The sequence below is a fragment of the Rhynchophorus ferrugineus genome, unplaced genomic scaffold (assembly GCF_030347505.1).
Source record: "Rhynchophorus ferrugineus isolate W39M unplaced genomic scaffold, kcgeb_rfMv2 rfM3, whole genome shotgun sequence".
NCBI classification, from domain to species: Eukaryota; Metazoa; Arthropoda; class Insecta; order Coleoptera; family Curculionidae; genus Rhynchophorus; species Rhynchophorus ferrugineus.
In genome coordinates, this window is record NW_027472582.1 from 15,122,815 (window position 1) to 15,141,669 (window position 18,855).

Below are 18,855 nucleotides of genomic sequence, written 5' to 3' on the forward strand. Positions count from 1 at the left end.
AATAAATCAATTTCGAATCAATTTTATGAGACAACAATCGAAACGAAAACAATTTCAAATTACAATTCTTATTGTTTGGTTGTATCGTTTCTCAATTTTCAACGTCGTAAAAATTGGATGGATATGATAAGATCAGTTTTAGATTTTTAAATTTCAATTACTCAACGTTATCTGTATAAATAAAAATATAATATAAATAATTTGTTTGTACAAAATCGGTAAACCTTGAAATATGCTGGCATGTATTTTGACCACTTTGAAAAGGCATTTATTGAGAAAAACTGATATAGTATACATTAATTATAAAATATTTTTCTTCAACTTCAAAGTGATTAGATAAATAAGTTTAGGTAGGTATTAAACTAAACTGTGTGAATATAGTAGAATATAAAATACTTGTAGTAGATACGTTAAATCAGGTTTTTGTTTATTTTTATTTAGTCATTACAACGGTTATTATGTACACAATTTATTTTAAAATATTTTTTTGCGTTAAAAATCTAAGTTTGATTATTTTTTTATTTTTAATGAGTTCCTTATTTATTTCTTGAAGTCGGTTCATTTCGTTTTGTTAAAAATATATTATTTTTCTCTTTTTAGTGTTAGATATTTACTCATTAAATTATGCAGTTATTTTATTAAGTGTTACCATGGGTAGGCCAAGTAAAGGTGCAGCATGTATAAGGAAAAATAGTTAAAATAAAGAGCGCTTCAGGCCCCGGGGTCCGCTACCTAGCCTAAGTGATTTGACAAATGTTTTAACTAAACTAGAACAACAAAAAATCGAAAAAAATCGCGCCGGGAATCGAACCCGCGACCTCCGATTGGGAGGTAAACGTTTTATATATGCCTTATATACTATAGTAAATGCTTTAAAAGCAAACTGAATGTCCTTTTGCACTGAACGACTTCCGATTTCTATCACATTAGCTCAGCAATAACATTATACACAAATATCTGATTATTTGAAACACAAAAATGTGAAAAATTTGTACGTTCCTTTGAAATTTGAGCGTTTTCCTCAATTTCTCCCTCTTCTCCCCATCAAACTCTGACTGGATTGGGACCATGGGACCACATCGGAAGTGTAGTCTTTCGAATAAAAAAAGAATTTTGAAAATCGCTCCATAATTGACGGAGAAATCGGCGAACATAAATTAAAAAATATATACAACCGTATATAGAACTTCCTCCTCTTTCGAAGTCGGTTAAAAAATAGTTTTCATTATTTTCTATAACTTTTTTACCGTGACAAAAGGACGATGTTGATTTATCCGATAATAGATCCATTTTCGCACTTCTTCAGCATTTCGAGACACGGTGCCATCTAAACTATATTGCATCTATCTGAATAAGTTGTAATCAGAAGGTGCTATGCCTGGCGATTATGGTGAGTGTAACAGAATTTCACGTTCGAGATGCAACCATGCGTCCTTCATAACTATTGTAACGTGTGACCGAGTGTTGTTATGCAAGAGAATGAACTTTTTTGAAGCAATATGTTGTCCACTTTGTTCAATTAATGTCGGTAGACATCTGAAGTAACATTTTTATTCCCATTTAGCGGCTTGTAATACGAGTACACTACACATTTTATGGTCATGAATATTCTGCTTTGATGTCGATCTGATTCTTGATTGTCATAGTAAATTCATTACCTCTATGTGTGGTACCTATATTCAGCTCTTTGGATCTTTATCATCCCATGTAAATGTATAGAAATAGTTGACACGATTGGGTTTTCTCCAATAAGTTTTGCAATTTATTGTCTTTGAACTTATTGGACCCTCTAGGTCGTTCTTTGGGATTAACATCAACATTAACAACCACCGTTTTTAAATTAAAAAAAAACGACGAATGGGATATAAAAAGGTGGGCTGAAAATCATTGACATACTGATTTGAACTAGGGACGTAAAAATTATGTAAATATATCATTTTTTTATTTGAGAATTAATTACTAAATTTTAGGACTGTAAAAATCAACCTGAATTTATTGAAATAATTTTTAATAAAATAATAAAGATAGTGTTTTCTATAGAATATTTGCTGTCTTTTTTGATTTGTAAATCACGTTGCAAATTTATACTTTTCTCTTTGTATTAAATCTGAGAAAATTATTTTAAAATTTTCACTACAAATTAAATTTATTATAATAATGTTGATGTTATGATCATTATTAAAATGTGGATATAACAAAATTTTGTAATTTTTAAAAACTTTCAGCCACTATCATTCTCAAAAACATCTTCAAATGCGAAAATAGTAGATCGTTGGATCAAATTCAGATTTTTTAAAAATGGCAGTGATTGCAGTTCGAGTTTTAAGTCTTCTTCCGTTTGTAATGGTTCTATTAAGAGTTATACCAAAAGAAAGAAAATATATCAAAACAAAATTAACTTGCCTTTAAGGATAAATACTAATTTGATAGTAAAATACATTTTAATAACCAACATAATTATTTTGTTTATCCAATTTTGTTGTCTAAGAAGGAATTCTAACATCGCCTTTTTCGTTAGGTTGTTGTGCAATTATGGCATTTAAAGTTAATGCATGGATTTTTTGTAAATTATACACGCAGTGACGTCAAGCTTAATATAACTGGTAAAAATCTTTATCCATATAACGTATCTGCGAACGTATTCCATATGTTCATAGGCTGCTTTTAAGGATGTGAAGATTTTATGTATTTAGACCGATTACCGTTATGGTGCTCAAGCATGTAATGCATTTGGAAAACATCGTATTACCTATACAAGGCGTTATTAATACTTATAAGTTACTATGTTTTGACAGGGCATTTGTGTGAAAGATATTTAAATTTACAGACATTAAACAAATAACTTTTGTAGTTATTTATATAATTTAAAAATATATTTATGCATATTAGCGCTATCTATGGAAAATATTTGACTAGTACTAGGGGAGTATCTGAGCTCAATGTGAACATAAGGAGACTTTACTACCGTGCTATATCGGTCATTTTAGATTGGTTATTCAACTTGCTATTGATTGGATTCCGAATAACGTTAGCATGTTAATGTAGTATTTATTTCTCAAATAAATTAAATCAAAACCCTCTCAGATCATGTCATCAATCATAAAAATTCTGTCAACAAATTCATTCTCTGGGTGTACACACGACATTTGCAACGTTCCATCTAATCAAATATTTTCGTCATATTTTATAATTTTTATTATGCCCATGTTATATCTCGATTGATATGATGATGACAGTGATTGGACGTGATTAGAGTTAAACCAGAGGTTATGTTTCGCAGAATACGACATATTCAAAGCAACTTTTTAATATATGCAAAAAACGAATTATATATATTTTTAGATATTTGGTTCCCATGTTAGGACCATGTTTTCTGAGTCTACACTCTCGAAAATATTTTTAGAGTTGACTGATAATTTTAAATAATTTTAAATAATTTTCTAACTTAATGGTGTAACAAATAATTATTTTAAAATCTAATAAATCGTGAGGTATAAAATTAATATTCTAAACAGATTTAAAATAATATTTAATGTTAATGTAAATCAATTACTGTATATTTGATTACAAGCAAAGAAAGTTTATTGTAAATAGTTACATATATACAGAATTTTCTGAAGCTCTCTTCACTATCTGCTGAATAATACAAAAACCGCAAGGTTGATAGTATAATACTTAGAGTAGTACTATAACAGGAGTTATACAGTCTTTGTTAAGATAATTTTGGTATTCAGAAAACTCTAAACCCTCTCCGTGTGTTCTCTCAAAATAACATTGTGAAGTGGCTAAATTAATGTTTAGCGAAATTTGACTGCACCCTGTATTCATTTCTTATTCATCGTTGTGGTATTATCTGTGTACTCTGTTGCATCTACCTGGTATATGATACTGTATATATATTGATTTAATCTTGAGGCCTTTTTGATATGTTTGCTTCTCATCCTGTCTATATTTGTTGCATGTTTTGCTCGATATTTCTTTTTTGTCGTGATTTTTCCAAATCAAGTACTCAATTCCTTCTTCTATCTTCCATTACCTTCAATTTATATTCCCAGATGACTGAAAGGCTTTTACTTGTTCTATTTTTACGTTTTAAATTTGGTTGGATTTCTCATGTTGCTTTTATTGATTATTACCATTTCGTATTCTCAGTTGTTAAGCTCAAAACGATTTTTCTATTTGTCCGTATTTTTTTAGGGCAGAGTGAGGAAACCTGATCAGGGTTTTATTCAAATCAGTGTACGGTAGATTCAAAGAAAAAATTAGAAAAGGATACAAGCGGGCTATATTGAACCACCCGAAGGGATCAAAAACTTAAATAATTTGTCCATAAAAATAAGCGCAAAACTTAACTAAACTACTTATTTAAAAAATGTATAAATAATTTAGTCACTGTCATAGTTTATTCAAGCATAACCACACAACTAGCTCATTGTATATCTTGGGGAACTGTCTCAATAGAACTCGGGGCACACTAGACATCATTTTCAGTATCTGAAGGTAGCTAGATTTTCTTTACATTATACTTGTTATTCTTGATTAATTTTCTTAGCAAAGTAATTATCTTAATCAGACTCTGAGGAACTTTTAAAAATTGCTTTCTTGAATTGATTCTGATTTTTTCTTGAATATTATCTTCTTGTTAGTTGTAGTTTTTTGTTCTAAAGTAAGACCTTCTTTAAGAACTATATGTCAAAATAGCACAACTATTCAAACGTAGAGTGACTAAATATTTTACATTAAAATCATATAACATAAAAACAGTACAGACAAACGCCATAATAAAAAATAGTGGCCACTTTAACTTGGCTCGTTCGATCTAGTGTTTTTTTGGTATCTTCTTCCAATTACTCTTAATATGTTAAATAACTTAATATCAATTGAAAATGTTTCATATTTTAAGCTTAAACCATTAATAGTAATCATGTTTATATCAAAAGAGATTTAATTAATGCCCGTATGATAACATTCGGTATTTTCAAAGCAAAATTCAGTAAAGCAATGTTTTTTACATTTGGAACTAAATTTGCACATTACGCACTCACACCCAAAACAAATGCCGGCTCAACAGATCCAACTTTGCCTTCAAACTTGCCGAAAAAAGCGATATTAAACGCTTTAAACGATTTTACAGATGCACATCACATAATCCCGAACGAACAATTCGGTTTCCGTGCCAAACGCTCATGCCTCCATCAAGCTGCCCGCGTCGCAGCAGTGGATAGTTGCTGCACAGTGATAAAAGGTCGCAAAACCGGAGCCATCTTCTTAGGTGTCTCCAAAGCTTTCGATCAAGTATGGCGCCATGGTCTAAGCAAAACAGCTAGGTCTACCGAATGACCCAATATCCTTGATAGATTCATACTTGAACGGTAGGTCCTTTCAAGTGGGGATCGGTGACGCAGTTTCCTCTCGTATACAACTTTCCGCAGGAGTCCCGTAAGGTGCTCCACTAGCCCCAGCACTATTCAACCTTTATATGGCTGATTGCCCACTCTAGAAAATTTCCCACATAGCATTTTACGTAGACGATACCGCTTTCTTCACAACCGGTTACTGTCCCGACGCTATTCGCAACAGACTCTAAGTACAGCTGAACCAAGTGATAGCGTGGTACAAATTCTGGTGGCTACAGATAAACCCGAACAAAACTCAGGCTGTTCTGATCTATCGCAAGAAAGAGTTCCAGGCCTATCGCCTCCAAATCGATAAAGTCCCTATCCCATGGCTCCAGAACGTTTGATACCTCGGTCTCCAGTTCGACCGCAGATTCCAATGGTCAGCTCAAATTCAGCACGCCATTTGCAAAGGAAATGGCCTGTACAGCCTACTATTTCCACTACTCGGCAGAAAAAGCAAACTTCCAATCCCACAGAAAGCGACGTTGTATAAAATGCTAGTCCCTCCAATCTGCCTCAACGGAGTACAGGTATGGTACAGGTATAACTACAACAAGTGTTCCAATCCAAAAAAATCCTCGCGTTACTCAGAGCCCCATGGTTTATGAGGAACGTTAATACACACCTCGAACCAGGCATCCCGTTTGTGAAACATTCCATAAACATGCTCAGTTTGAGGTTCTCTTCTGCGTTCACCTTAAAACACGACAACATCTTGATAAAAGCTCTACCCGTCCACAAACCCCGGTAGTAAATAAACTACGACAGTCCCAGTCGTAACCCAGGGTCACCGTCGCCCGCAAAACAACCATTTCCCAAACCTGAAGCGACATCAGCCAAAGACCATTTGATTCTAGCTGGTCAAGCTAATAGATAAAAAAAATCCAGCTTATATACTAACTATATATATGTTAGTCTCCGTTTTTATATTTCAGATTTTTTGCTATTTCATCCATTCATATTTTTGAGGGGTTTTGAAGCTGTTTGATTTAGTATTATCTGCAATGATAGCTTGATGGGTTTATCTGGACTGGGCCTAAAGTTTAACGTGGGCTCCGAACCACGGTCCTCAGCATTAAGCCTACCGACTGGCGAGTGACAGCCTGGTTACTGGCGTGACTGGGGTCATTTTCCTTGTCGGATTTTACACTCTTGCCTAGAACATTCACAAATTTTAAACAATCACAAACATCACAAATTGACGACCATGCCCCAGCAGGACTCGAACCCGCGGCTATCGCAACAGTAGGAGGACCGTCCCATCGCCTTTATCACTGCGCCACCAAGCCAGCCTATATTTTTATAACTCCTCTTTGTTCTAATGTATTTCTCTTCTAACTCTCTCCAATGCTTTTTCAAGCCAGAATACTTCGATTATTTCATACCAAATCATTAATTTTTTTATTATTTATAGGAATCAGCGATTTCATTAAAACCACTTTTTTAAATTCTTTCATATCAATGCAGCGGATCTGTAATGCGGACTTATAATACTTTATAAAGTTAAACGCCGACAGAACTGCATACTACCCGTAACATAAATTTCACGCTTGTCAATCCGAGAACGAGTAATTAATATATTTAACTTAAGCGTATAATTTATGAATTAAAATCGCACATTTACGTACGGCACGGCTACGGTAAAGGAATACGTGCGAAGATATTGCAATAAATAAATAAAACGACTTTCCGTTTTATTTTCATTCAATGCGCGTTACGTTCGCTGTTATTTATTATGCGAACGCCGAAAAAAAATTCTAGGAGTCGTATATCTGGCACACGATAAAATAAATTTTTAGGTGTATTCTTTTCATGAGAAAAGAAAAGTTTCTGCAATCGCAAGTCAAAAAATTTCGACAGTTTAGAGGTGATAAAATTGTTTTGTTACGTTAATTTGGTTTGAACAAAATGTAGTGTTTATTAAAGTTGTAGGAATTTTGAGAAAGTTTTTATTTTAAATTTAATTTGCGTGAGTGTCTTAGTAGGCGCTTTTGATCTATGGTAATATTCGGACGCGGTTTTATCATTGAAATATATTTAGGAGAGGTGGCTTGTGCCGGTATTAATCGCAATTAATATAATCTGGTAATCGATAGAATAGAAAAAAACTATTCTCTATAATCAATATATAATCGAAAATATATATGTAACAACAAGTAATGCACAATATATACACGCTGACTTGGTTGGCGCAGTGGTCAAGACGTTAAGATTGTCTTTCTACTCTCGATAGTCGCGGGTTCGAATCCTGCCGCGGTATGGCTATATATTTATGTTTATTAATATTTTCTGGGACCGTCTCTAAGTTGACCATTGACCAGTCTGTATTTCCAGTCCAGGTAAACCCTAGTTAGTAAATATATGATTCGAAATATGTATTAAAATCAATAAGTAAAATATATATTATATTATATTATTATATATCTTCAATTAAAATGTATAAAATGGATCCCAATTCTTGGAATCTAATACAACTTTTAATTAATTAATTAAATTAAATGTAGGAACTATCAAACGATAAACGAAATGGTGAATATGAATTCTAAACAAATAATATCGTTGAGTGGCTTGAACGATTTGGACATGCCTCTGACATTTGTATTGACCAAACCACTGCCGTTCGAACAAACAGAAAAATATTTCTCTCAACATTTTTCTACACTTATTAACATATTCTACAAAATGGTAACATTAAGCCTGTGAATGCTATGAAGTTTTTCACCACCACAAATGAGTTTTATTCATAATCTTCATTGGTTTGGTTTCTGAAGTATACACGATCTTAATTTTAGATCTTTTCGCAAAATAAGGGAACCAAAGTTAAGTCTTCAAATCAAAATCGGAGTCAATTTGAACACAATAAAATTGACATTGCAAGGTCATTCTGCTCCTCCAGCCTTATCCGATAAAGAAAATGTCCATGATGTTGGAAATTGTAGGCTCGGTCTTCTTTTTCTAGTTGACGTTCTATTAAATCATATTCATCCTCAAATAAGTACGAAAAACACTTTGGTCGTCATCAAGCAAAAACATTTTCAATTTTAAAAATAAAAGGTTTAGTTCCATCACACCCACATAGAAATTTAACTTATTTTATAAATGTCTTTTATAAGTAGATTTGACAGTTTATTCGACATATTTGACGTAAATAAGACAATATAAATGAAAACCATCAAGTCATAAACGAAATGGTGAATATGAATTCTAAACAAATAATATCGTTGAGTGACTTGAACGATTTGGACATGCCTCTGACATTTTCGCCTTGGGTACAATACCCTAATGCTGTCATCGATATAATTTTCATCCTACAACGCATTTATTAATAAATCAAAAACGTTATATAAGGCTACATTATAAATAAATAACATGACGACATTGGTCGTGGGATGGAAATTATTAAAACAAGCGGTCAGAGGTGTGTTTCGGTTTTCATTCATAAATTGCATCAATTGATGCTGACCGAGGCGAACCAGATTATTTTAAATTGAAAAACCAATTTGGAGCGTCTTGGATAGATCAGAGAGGGATGATTTTAACCGATATTTCTATATTTTTAGCTGCCGATATTTTCCGATATGTTTTAAACATTATAAAAACCTATTCATTATTTTTAATAAATCTTTAAATTGGGTATTAAATTTTAAATTTTCGTGCATCTTGATACCTGATTTTAAAGGCTTATTTTTAAAAAATATATTTAAGTCTCCTTTTGCCAACGTGGGCTTATCTGGACTGGATATACAGTTTAACGTGTGTTCCGAACCACGATCCTCGGCATCAAGCCTACAGACTGGCGAGTGACCCACTAAGAAATCATTCCAAAAAACATCCGGTCTTACCCAGCCTGGTTACTAGCGTGATCATTTTCTTTGTCGGATTTTTCAGTCTTACCTAGGGCAGTTACAAATATTGAACGATCATAAATATAAATTTACGACCATGCCCCAGCAGGCTTCGAACGCGTGACTATTGAACGTGAACCGTCCTGTCGCCTTTACCACTGCGCCAACCAAGGCTTACTAAAAATATTGCTACTTTTAAACATTTAGTAATGTTTTTATTTTTTCTTAAAAATATCTATATTATCTTTTGTAAAATATCGATATATTTCTTAGCTGTTGCAAAAAAAAAATTCGATATTTTTTTCTTCGATATATCGATGTATTAACATATTTTTTTTAATATTTAGAGACATCGAACAAAAATATCGATATTTTTATTTGCGGCCCATAAGATCAGACACCCATAAAATCAAATTATAATTTAATTTTTTTTGCAGGTATGATGACGTCTAATATGAAACCTGTAATTATTAGTAAGTATATTAGCGTATAATATTTAAAATTCATAATATTGGATAAGAGTGAATCACAATGTGGTATGATTAGAGCCTAAGTTTGAAATAATCTTCTTCTTTTCCATTATTGCTGTGGTTATAATAAAATGTAAACTGTTTGATATATTAAGCATTTAAATATTTGTATGTTCTCACTTTAGTTGCTCAGTATGGTTATTTTTAATTCCTCAAAATTGAATTTAATTTTATTTTCCAATATTCTTTTTTAAATCATGAAAATACTTTATATAATATTAATATTAATTTACTTTAAAAACTGTTTTATTCGAGGAATAAAGAGGTGACTTGTTGAAAGGCGATATAAAAACCCATTGAGGGTATTTATCTATTAGAAAACAAACTAAACCCGTCTTACTCGCTCACCATACAGGTCTTAAAACAGATGGCCCTTGCACATAGCCGCGATAGCCAGGGCTGTAACGCTGCATTATATAAGACCTCCTTCACAAAGAAAGCGCTATAGGGATGTACTTAGTGTAATTCCGCCTGCACAGCTTATAGTTGTAATCGATTGTTCCTTCGTCCACCAGTTTGTCTTTGAAGATCTAAGCTACTACAATTCACTTTTGGCGGCCATTCACCCTGAACTTTAAGCTTATGTCCAAATTCTATTATATTATGTTAATTTACAGCAATTTTACGCCGACTTTGGTGGCCTTACGGAATAGTTTACGGCAGTGGTCTTTAAGTACCTTCAATACACCTTTTGTGACCTTCCAGCTTCAGCTGCGACATTTTTGCTGTCCACTTAACCACACCAAAGAATGTTTCGAGTAACTTCGGAATGATTGCCAATCCAACGTCACCCTGTCTTCTCTTGTTGAGAATTAAGCTGATTCCGGTTAAGTGAATGACTTTTGAAGAACCACCCTTTGATTTTCCCAAATTCTTACCGACTGTGTTAGTTTTATGTATCAGAAAAGACACCAAACTATCTCACTTATTTATCATTCAGGTAGTCCTAACTTACTAACTCAAACACAGTTAAAATATTTATTTATTTTGGAAGGGTTTAATTAGTCAAGACCTTGTATGTTGCGAACATTTCTAAGTTTCAGTTCCTGATTGGATTTGTTTAGATATCCAGATATATTATTATTATAACGCCAGTAATTGTAGCTGCTTGATACATCTGTATGTCCTCAATCAAATTAAGTTATACCTCAAATATTTGTATTGACCAAACAACTGTTGTTCGAACAAAGAGAAACATCTTTCTGTCAAAATTTTACTACACCTATTGGCATATTTTACAAAACGGTATCATTAAACCTGTGAATATTGTGAAATTTTTCACCAGCACGAATGAGTCTTTTTCATAGTCTTCATTGGTTTGGTTTCTGAAGTATACACGATCTTAATTTTAGATTCTTGCGCAAAATAAGGGAATCAAAGTTAAGTATTCAATTCAAAATCGGAGTCCATTTGAACACAATAAAATTGACATTGCAAGATCATTCTACTCTTCCAGCTCCATCCGATGAAGAAAATGTCTATGATGTTGGAAATTATAGGCTCAGTCTTCTTTTTCTAGTTGACGTACTTTTTCATACCAATTATCATCGTCAGATTCGCAAATCGTCGAAATATATTAAAGATACTAAAACTACATTAATTTTACTGTAAAAAACACAGTGATTCTATAATGATGACATACATTTCTAGCACACTAATAATTTAAAATTAGATTATACATATTTTTATGACAATAAATAGGAAGCTCTGTAAATGAAATTCCTGAACATCAGTGTAAAGTTTTCCATAGCTACATAACACTTCAAATGAAAATACGCATAAAAATTAAACTTATGACTTATTGGAACTTCTAAATGCTGGCTTTTGTTAACATAAAATATGATTAAGACCTTTACTTTTAATAGATTAACTACAAATGTATTGGTTATTATGATATGTGTTATTTGTTATTGAAAATCCTGGTTCCTATCTTCCAAGTTGAAATCTCAAAAGAATCTTTGGAATGTAATTTTGAAATTGGGGACATATTTTATTTTTTGCTTGGTGAGGATAAAGGATCTGTGAATAAATATAAGTTAAATATTTTAATTCAATCAAATGGTTATAATAAAAGACTGTGACTGTTAGGATTTAAATTCCTACTTAGAATATTTGTTAAGATCGTTGCCCTTCATTTAATAGATTCCGAATAATTCCAATTATCGAAATACTTAGTTCATTCTTTATTTATTTAGTTATACTTATTTTAATTGAATTTCTTTAGTTATTTAGTATTTTCCATACATTTAAAATTAAAAAATAACTAATCATATGTTGTCTTGAATATTCTATATTTATTACATATACTATATATTCAAACACCTTGTAGTCGTAGTAAACAATTTCAGTACAAGATAATTTAATACTACTAATACAGTAGCAGCCCAAATCGTAACCAAAAACATCGGTTGGAAATAATATTTAAAATCCCATAAGACTACCACATTATAAATCGTTTCTCGAGACAACGCCATGAATTCAAATAGAACATTTTTCTAGCAAAAGCAGGTTGTTCTCAGCCTCTTCAGGCAATTACTATACATCTGCATGAAATAATGTGACCACAGAAACAAATCGCTTGATTTTGTTACCGAAACTTGAACTAAATAAGACATGCTAACACCCCGTTTACTTATTGGCTAGTCTACGACGAACAGTGGCGTTAGTAATAAAAATGCGTAGTAGTACTATACTACAGAACTGCCTATTGAATATCAATCAAGATCCAAATAGTTCATTTAATTCTACATAATGAAGTGTTAATATGCGACTTTAAAATTCAGTAATACATTCCAAACCGATATTTTTCTTATTTATATAAACACCGTGAATTAATTTTAAAGTTTATCTCATCGTTTTTCTTTCAAAATGTGTATGTTTTTGAAAGGCACATTAATTGGTTTAATATTTTAATTGTCGTTTTTTTCAAATTACTTTTTTTTAATAAGTATTAAGTACAGTTATATGAAAACATGAATATCTGTATCGGCGAGTATAACTCTATTGAGCGAATATCAGATCGGTTAAGACGTTTGCTTTATATAATGGACGCAGTCTGTTTAAAATGAATTTTCAGATTATTATATCTAATGCTATGTTGAAAGGCTATATTGTTAATAATAAGCCAAGAGAAGTCCAGATTATTAACAACAGATGGTGCTGGTGCGCATGAAAGAAGAGGAATGTTACAATTAATAGAAACCTCTTTTTTATTTTACAAATTATTTTGTATATCTCTGAGAAATTATCAAATTCTACATGTTTTTACAATATATTTTCTCTCTAAAAATGAAGTTATTTGACTAAAATTTATAAGATTGAAACAATTATATATTTATTAAGAAGAGGAAATTAATATCGACAGCTGAAGCTAAATTACAGGAGGATTCCATGTGCACAGCGAAAAAAGAGATATGTTACAATCAATGATAAATTAGCCTGTTCCAAGAGCATGAGTGATTTTGGTGTTAATAATCATTTGAGATCATTTGATGACTCTTAGCTATCAGTTCAGTATATTTTTCCACACCGAAGCCTACTATTAATAAATCTTAAAATTAGTAAGGATTTGGACCATATAGTTTTAATAGGAAATATGGTACAGAAAATTGAACTAATATTTATATGAAATCATATTGAAGACATCTGTGATCTATTTACTTTCATTATTGCTCTCCAAAGGGACCTATAAGAAAATGGCAAAAATAAAATTTCAGAATACTAGGCCAATATTCCTTAGACGTCAAACATGTCATATTATAAAAGTTGAAACATTTTCTATTGAAATAATACACATTATCTAAACTGCTTGATTGCTAGCCTTATACAGTTGCCCAAGTAACATATATACAATTCAGTTTTTGAAATTGTTGGAATAATAATTTAAACGTGATTGGAAACTTTATCTAGTACTTGGGGGTATACTATTGTGTAAACGATATTTGATATTTGGTACTTTTTATCCATCAAAACATCGATTTTAAATAACAACTGGTCAGATAATTAAAAAATTATTTTTTACGTATTGAATAATGAAGAGAAAATTCGAAACAATGAAATAAAGTCAAGATCTTGGACAAAGCAGTGAGTAGTGTTAACACAGTATAATATAAGTTACGCTTCGTCGATGTATTGTTGGCTGATATTGTCAAAATTATTTGGATAATTTTTTTAAATTATTCAGTGTTAGTAAATAGAGTAAAAACCCACATAAATTCAATAATTTAATTACGTAACTTGGTTTTAATGTGATATAGGTATAAATCATTCCACACAAATTAAAATGTTTACTAGTGTTAAAATTAACGTTAATCTTAATTAAAAACATTTTACGTGAATGAAATATGAGAATTCGGATGCAAATATTTACGACTGTAATTTACAGTAAAATGAAAATACGACATATTTTATTAAGATGAATATAAAATGGAGTTTTTTCCTTTTTTAACTAACTGTAAAAAAGCTCATTAACTAATGTCAGCTTTAGAATTTATTCGGCCTTATAGAGAACCTGATGTGTAAAATATAATTATACGTACATTTTTGTATAGCAGTAAAATATCCGGATTTTAATTTAATTCCATTTAGTCACCGATAGTTTTTGGTGTTTCATTATGGACATATGTTAAAGTAGATGCGCTGTATAATGAGATTTTAATATGTTTATATTTGAAATATTTGTTTTCTCACAGGAGGATGTACTAAAGGAAAAGAAAATTATGCATATTTCTAAAAAATAATAACTACATAAAACACATATTGCTGTCGTATAGTCTGGTTAAATAATGAAAACGTTTCTTGGAAAATTACATATAAAATAATTGAAAATGACTGATAAATATGACTTGGACTATTTTTTAACATTTAAGAGTTGGAAGACAGCCCTAGTGCTTGAATTCCAGGCAAATGCATTACAGTTTAAGTTATAAGGCATCAAAGATGAATTAAGACAACTCGACAAAGCTCAAACGTCTGCAAAGCCAACTTCCATTGAAAATAACAACTACAAGAGACACGAATACCCACGGCAACAATTATATGCGACAAAGAATCTAATGATAAATAAATTAATGTAAAAAAGCAGGAAACTGTAACCAACGAGCCAACCATCGTCCACATGCTGAAATTGCTCAGTGTAGTGTATAAGTGTATTTTTAAGTTTAGCTTAAGTAGATTAGTTTTATTCTAATTTGGCAAATACATACTGATGTATTAATCCCGTACAGGCCTTGCTTGTATATTAATGCAAGTACAACAGAACAGTAGTAACACATTAGTTTGTAAATTATTATTGTACTAAGCTTATCGAATGTAAGATGTAATTAATAAAAAAAACCAAAGGAGGTCTGAAGTAGCTATGAGTTAGCATCTAATTAACGACGGTAATTTGGACAGAAGATTGCAATTCAGGATGAATGGCCGCCAGAAATAGTGCCATGTCGAAGATCTTCAAAGGCAAACTGGCGGACGAATGTACAATCGATACACAAAAACAATTTTTATAATAACTATAAGATATCCAGACTGAATAACGATCACCTACACCCCTCTGGTCGTTTGTTTAGGAGGTAGGTGTTATGTAATACGGCCCTGACTAACCGGCCATCTGGTTTAAAGCTACCCGAATGATAAACAAGTAAGACGGGTTTGTTTTCTGATAGATAAGAACCCTCAATTTCGAATTGTATCGGCGTTCCACAATTCGCCTCTCCTTTCCATAAAATAAAACAGTTTTTTAAGTAAGGTACTACGTTTTTATTTAATACTGTTTCACAAAATATAACATATACAAATTCTTAAGAAACTATACATCTAAACCTTTCCTGCAAACCACTCTGCATGTTCCTGAAAACTATATGGAATTCGTGCTCCAAGAAGGACGCCCATGGGCTTCTGAGCGAGAAATGTGCGGGGTTTACTTCGTCTCCTAAACTTTGGTTCTTTGTTAAGCAAATCTGTGTCATCATTTTTCGAATGCGCAAATCACTTTTGTTAAGCTAGGGAATGCATTTTGACATGACATTTTTATCATTCTCAAATATAACGCACTATTTTCTGTGATTACTCTGCAAAAACACTTGTCGATAACAAAATCTAACCTATTTGGTGAAACACACTTTATTGTTTACTACTCTGATATATTACGCGTCAAATAACACCTGTTTTGCGATGACTTCAACTTCACTATTGCGTTTGTACGTTATCTAAAGGTATTTTAAATGTTAAAGGTACGGTTCATAGTGCTTTCACGGTGCACCACGATTGAAAATGCAATCGGGCATACATTAAATACTAATATAATAATTCACGTTTTAGCGGTTGAAACCGCCTAGACGTTGAAAATTGCATTTGCCGATCTTTTGTATATGGTCACGTTTTGGCTTAATCGTCAAGCATGTCCTTCATAAGGACATTGCCCGTCATAGCGAACTATGCACGATTTGTAGTCAGACGCTGGCTAGTCTCCTTCTGTCGGCAAGAATGAGTCGTCTCGCCTTTACACTGAACCGGCTTTTGAGAATTGCCGAATTTGGTGCCGCTATTTCTCCAAAAAAAAAACAATCAATTCGTTATACTATGGTGAAGAATAATAAGCACCTATACATTACTATTAACATAATAAAATAAAAATATATAATAAATAAGTATGATATATTTATATATGTATATATATATATATATATATATATATATATATATATATATATATATATATATATATATATATATATATATATATATTGCCCCATCTGGACAGCTTACAGTAAAAATTATTTGTGAGTACCGTCTGTACCTTCGTTCGCCAGTTTGCCTTAGTGATCTTCTAAATTTTACTGTTTTTACCAAATTTCGATGATATGCCTATACGGAAAGGTTCTCCAAGTCTTGGTATCTCTAGCTTCTCAATTTCAATGGTCTCTGCAGGCCTCAACAAATCAAGCTAAACTGAATTTTGTCTTTTAACACTTGTGTATCAGTTTAAATTTATAGCGAACCTCTATAATAATTTAGGTCGAAATTAACGTTAATTTTTTCTAATTCTGCCTAATTTATAGCGTATTTTACTTCTGTTTGATGCAATTTTTGCAACAAATGCTGTAGAACCTACAAAACTGATTGTTCTACAATTATGCAAACAATAATAATAACTTCGTAATAATGCCCTTGTTAATGCCCCATCATATATAATTCTTCAAAAAGTCCTTTATCTAGTGGCTGATATTCGGTGAAAACTATATAAAAATTATAATAAAAATTTTATTTATTTAAATATTGTTATAATTAACATTTGTACAAAATATTTTCAATATATCAAAAAAACGCTATCAAAAGATCTAACCTGACAACTGATTTTGTAATTTTACATTATTTTTTATATTTCTATATGTATATAATTGGACAATAAGCATGTTATATCTACCCATATACAATTCTTTACATACTTTTGGGAATAAATAAATATATAATGCTTGCAATATTCCACATACACACTTAGTTCTTGGTATATTTCAGAAGGGACTCCGGAGAAACACATGATATAATTTTCAGTTTTCAAACTTCTCAATTCACTTCCACTAAAAAAAAATAAAGTTATACTTCTACTTATTTTTAAAGTGCATTTCTGCGTTATAGCTGAATCCATTAGAAAATAATTAATTTTATTTAAACCTTAACATGCTGGAAACACTTTTGTTCTCTTTTTGTATTTAAACAAATTTCATTTACCTTAAATTCTACAAAAATAACAACATAATAACAAATTTCTTAAAAACAGTACAGAGCAATAGAAAAAAGGAACAAATATAACCAAGATTTCCTATAAAATTTTAAATTCAAAAGAAAGAAAAATCCGAGTTGTTCTTTTATTTATATATTTTAGAGTCTCCTTTTTACGAACGAGGGATTAACTTGATTGAAACTACTGTTTAACGTGGGGTCCGAACCACGGTCCTCGGCAATAAAGTTACCATCTGACGAGTGACCTACTAAGAAATCATCCCAGAAGATATTCGGTCTTACCCAGCCTGGTTACTGGCGTGACTGCGATCATTTTCCTTGTCGGATTTTGCACTGTTGCCTAGTACATTCACAGATATTAAGCAATCACAAACATAAATTTACGACCATGCCGCAGCAGAATTGGATCCGGCGACTATCGCAACAGTAGGAAGACTGTCCAGTCGCCTTTACCACTGCGCCAACCAAGCCGGCTGATTTGTTCTTGCTTTCCGGTCGACTAGTGGTTAAGACCCTTATATTTTTTAGTCAGCCCTAACACTAAAAAGATGCGTGTACAAATTTGACAGCTATCGGATCGTTAGTTTGTGAATTATAGCATTTTGAGTGAAGCAACTTTAGTTATTGTGAAAAAAAAGTTTAGACGTGGTGAAATGAGCACCGAAGACGGTGAACGCAATGGACGCCCAAAAGAGGTTGTTACCGACGAAAACATTAAAAAAATCCACAAAATGATTTTGAATGACCGTTAATTGAAATTGAATGAAATAGCAGATAAAGCTATCAACTGAACGTGTACATCATATCATTCACGAATATTTGAGTATGAGAAAACTCTGTGCAAAGTGAGTGCCGTGCGAGCTCTTGACTAAAAACAACGACGAGTTGATGATTCAGAGCAGTGTTTGAAGATGATCAAGCGTAATAAAATAAATTTTTGCGTCCATATGGGGCAATGGATGAAACATAGCGCCATCATTTCACTCCGAAATCTAATCGACAGTCCCAAAGTGTAGCAAAACGCAACAGTCGCCTGGCAAGGTTATGGCGTCTGTAAGCGTTATTGGACCGTATGAAGTACGAAATCGCCGCAAAACAGCCGTATTTGAGGAAAAAGCAAGTGCTACTTCACAAGGACAATGCACCGTGTCACAAGTCAGTGAAAACAATGGCAAAAGTCCATGAGTTAGGCTTCGAATTGCGTCCTCATCCACCGTATTCTCCGTATTTACTGTTCTCAGATCTCAAAAGAATGCTCGCTTGGAAGATATTTTCGTCGAATGAAGAGGTGATCGCCGAAACTGGGGCCTATTTTGAAGCAAAGGGCAAATCGTACTACAAAAA

At 32.1% G+C, this 18,855-nt stretch overlaps 2 protein-coding genes across 4 annotated transcripts in view; both read left to right on the forward strand.

Moving 5' to 3' along the window:
* Nucleotides 1–18,855, forward strand: part of AdamTS-A (ADAM metallopeptidase with thrombospondin type 1 motif A) — a 367,686-nt gene that overhangs the window by 132,691 nt on the left and 216,140 nt on the right. The window lies entirely within an intron of this gene.
* LOC143194348 (uncharacterized) overlaps nucleotides 9,687–18,855 on the forward strand; it is a 57,499-nt gene continuing 48,330 nt past the window's right edge. Inside the window, exon 1 of the mRNA XM_076401054.1 lies at nucleotides 9,687–9,717. Coding sequence (XP_076257169.1) covers nucleotides 9,687–9,717 — 31 coding nt within the window. The remainder of the gene's footprint in view (nucleotides 9,718–18,855) is intronic.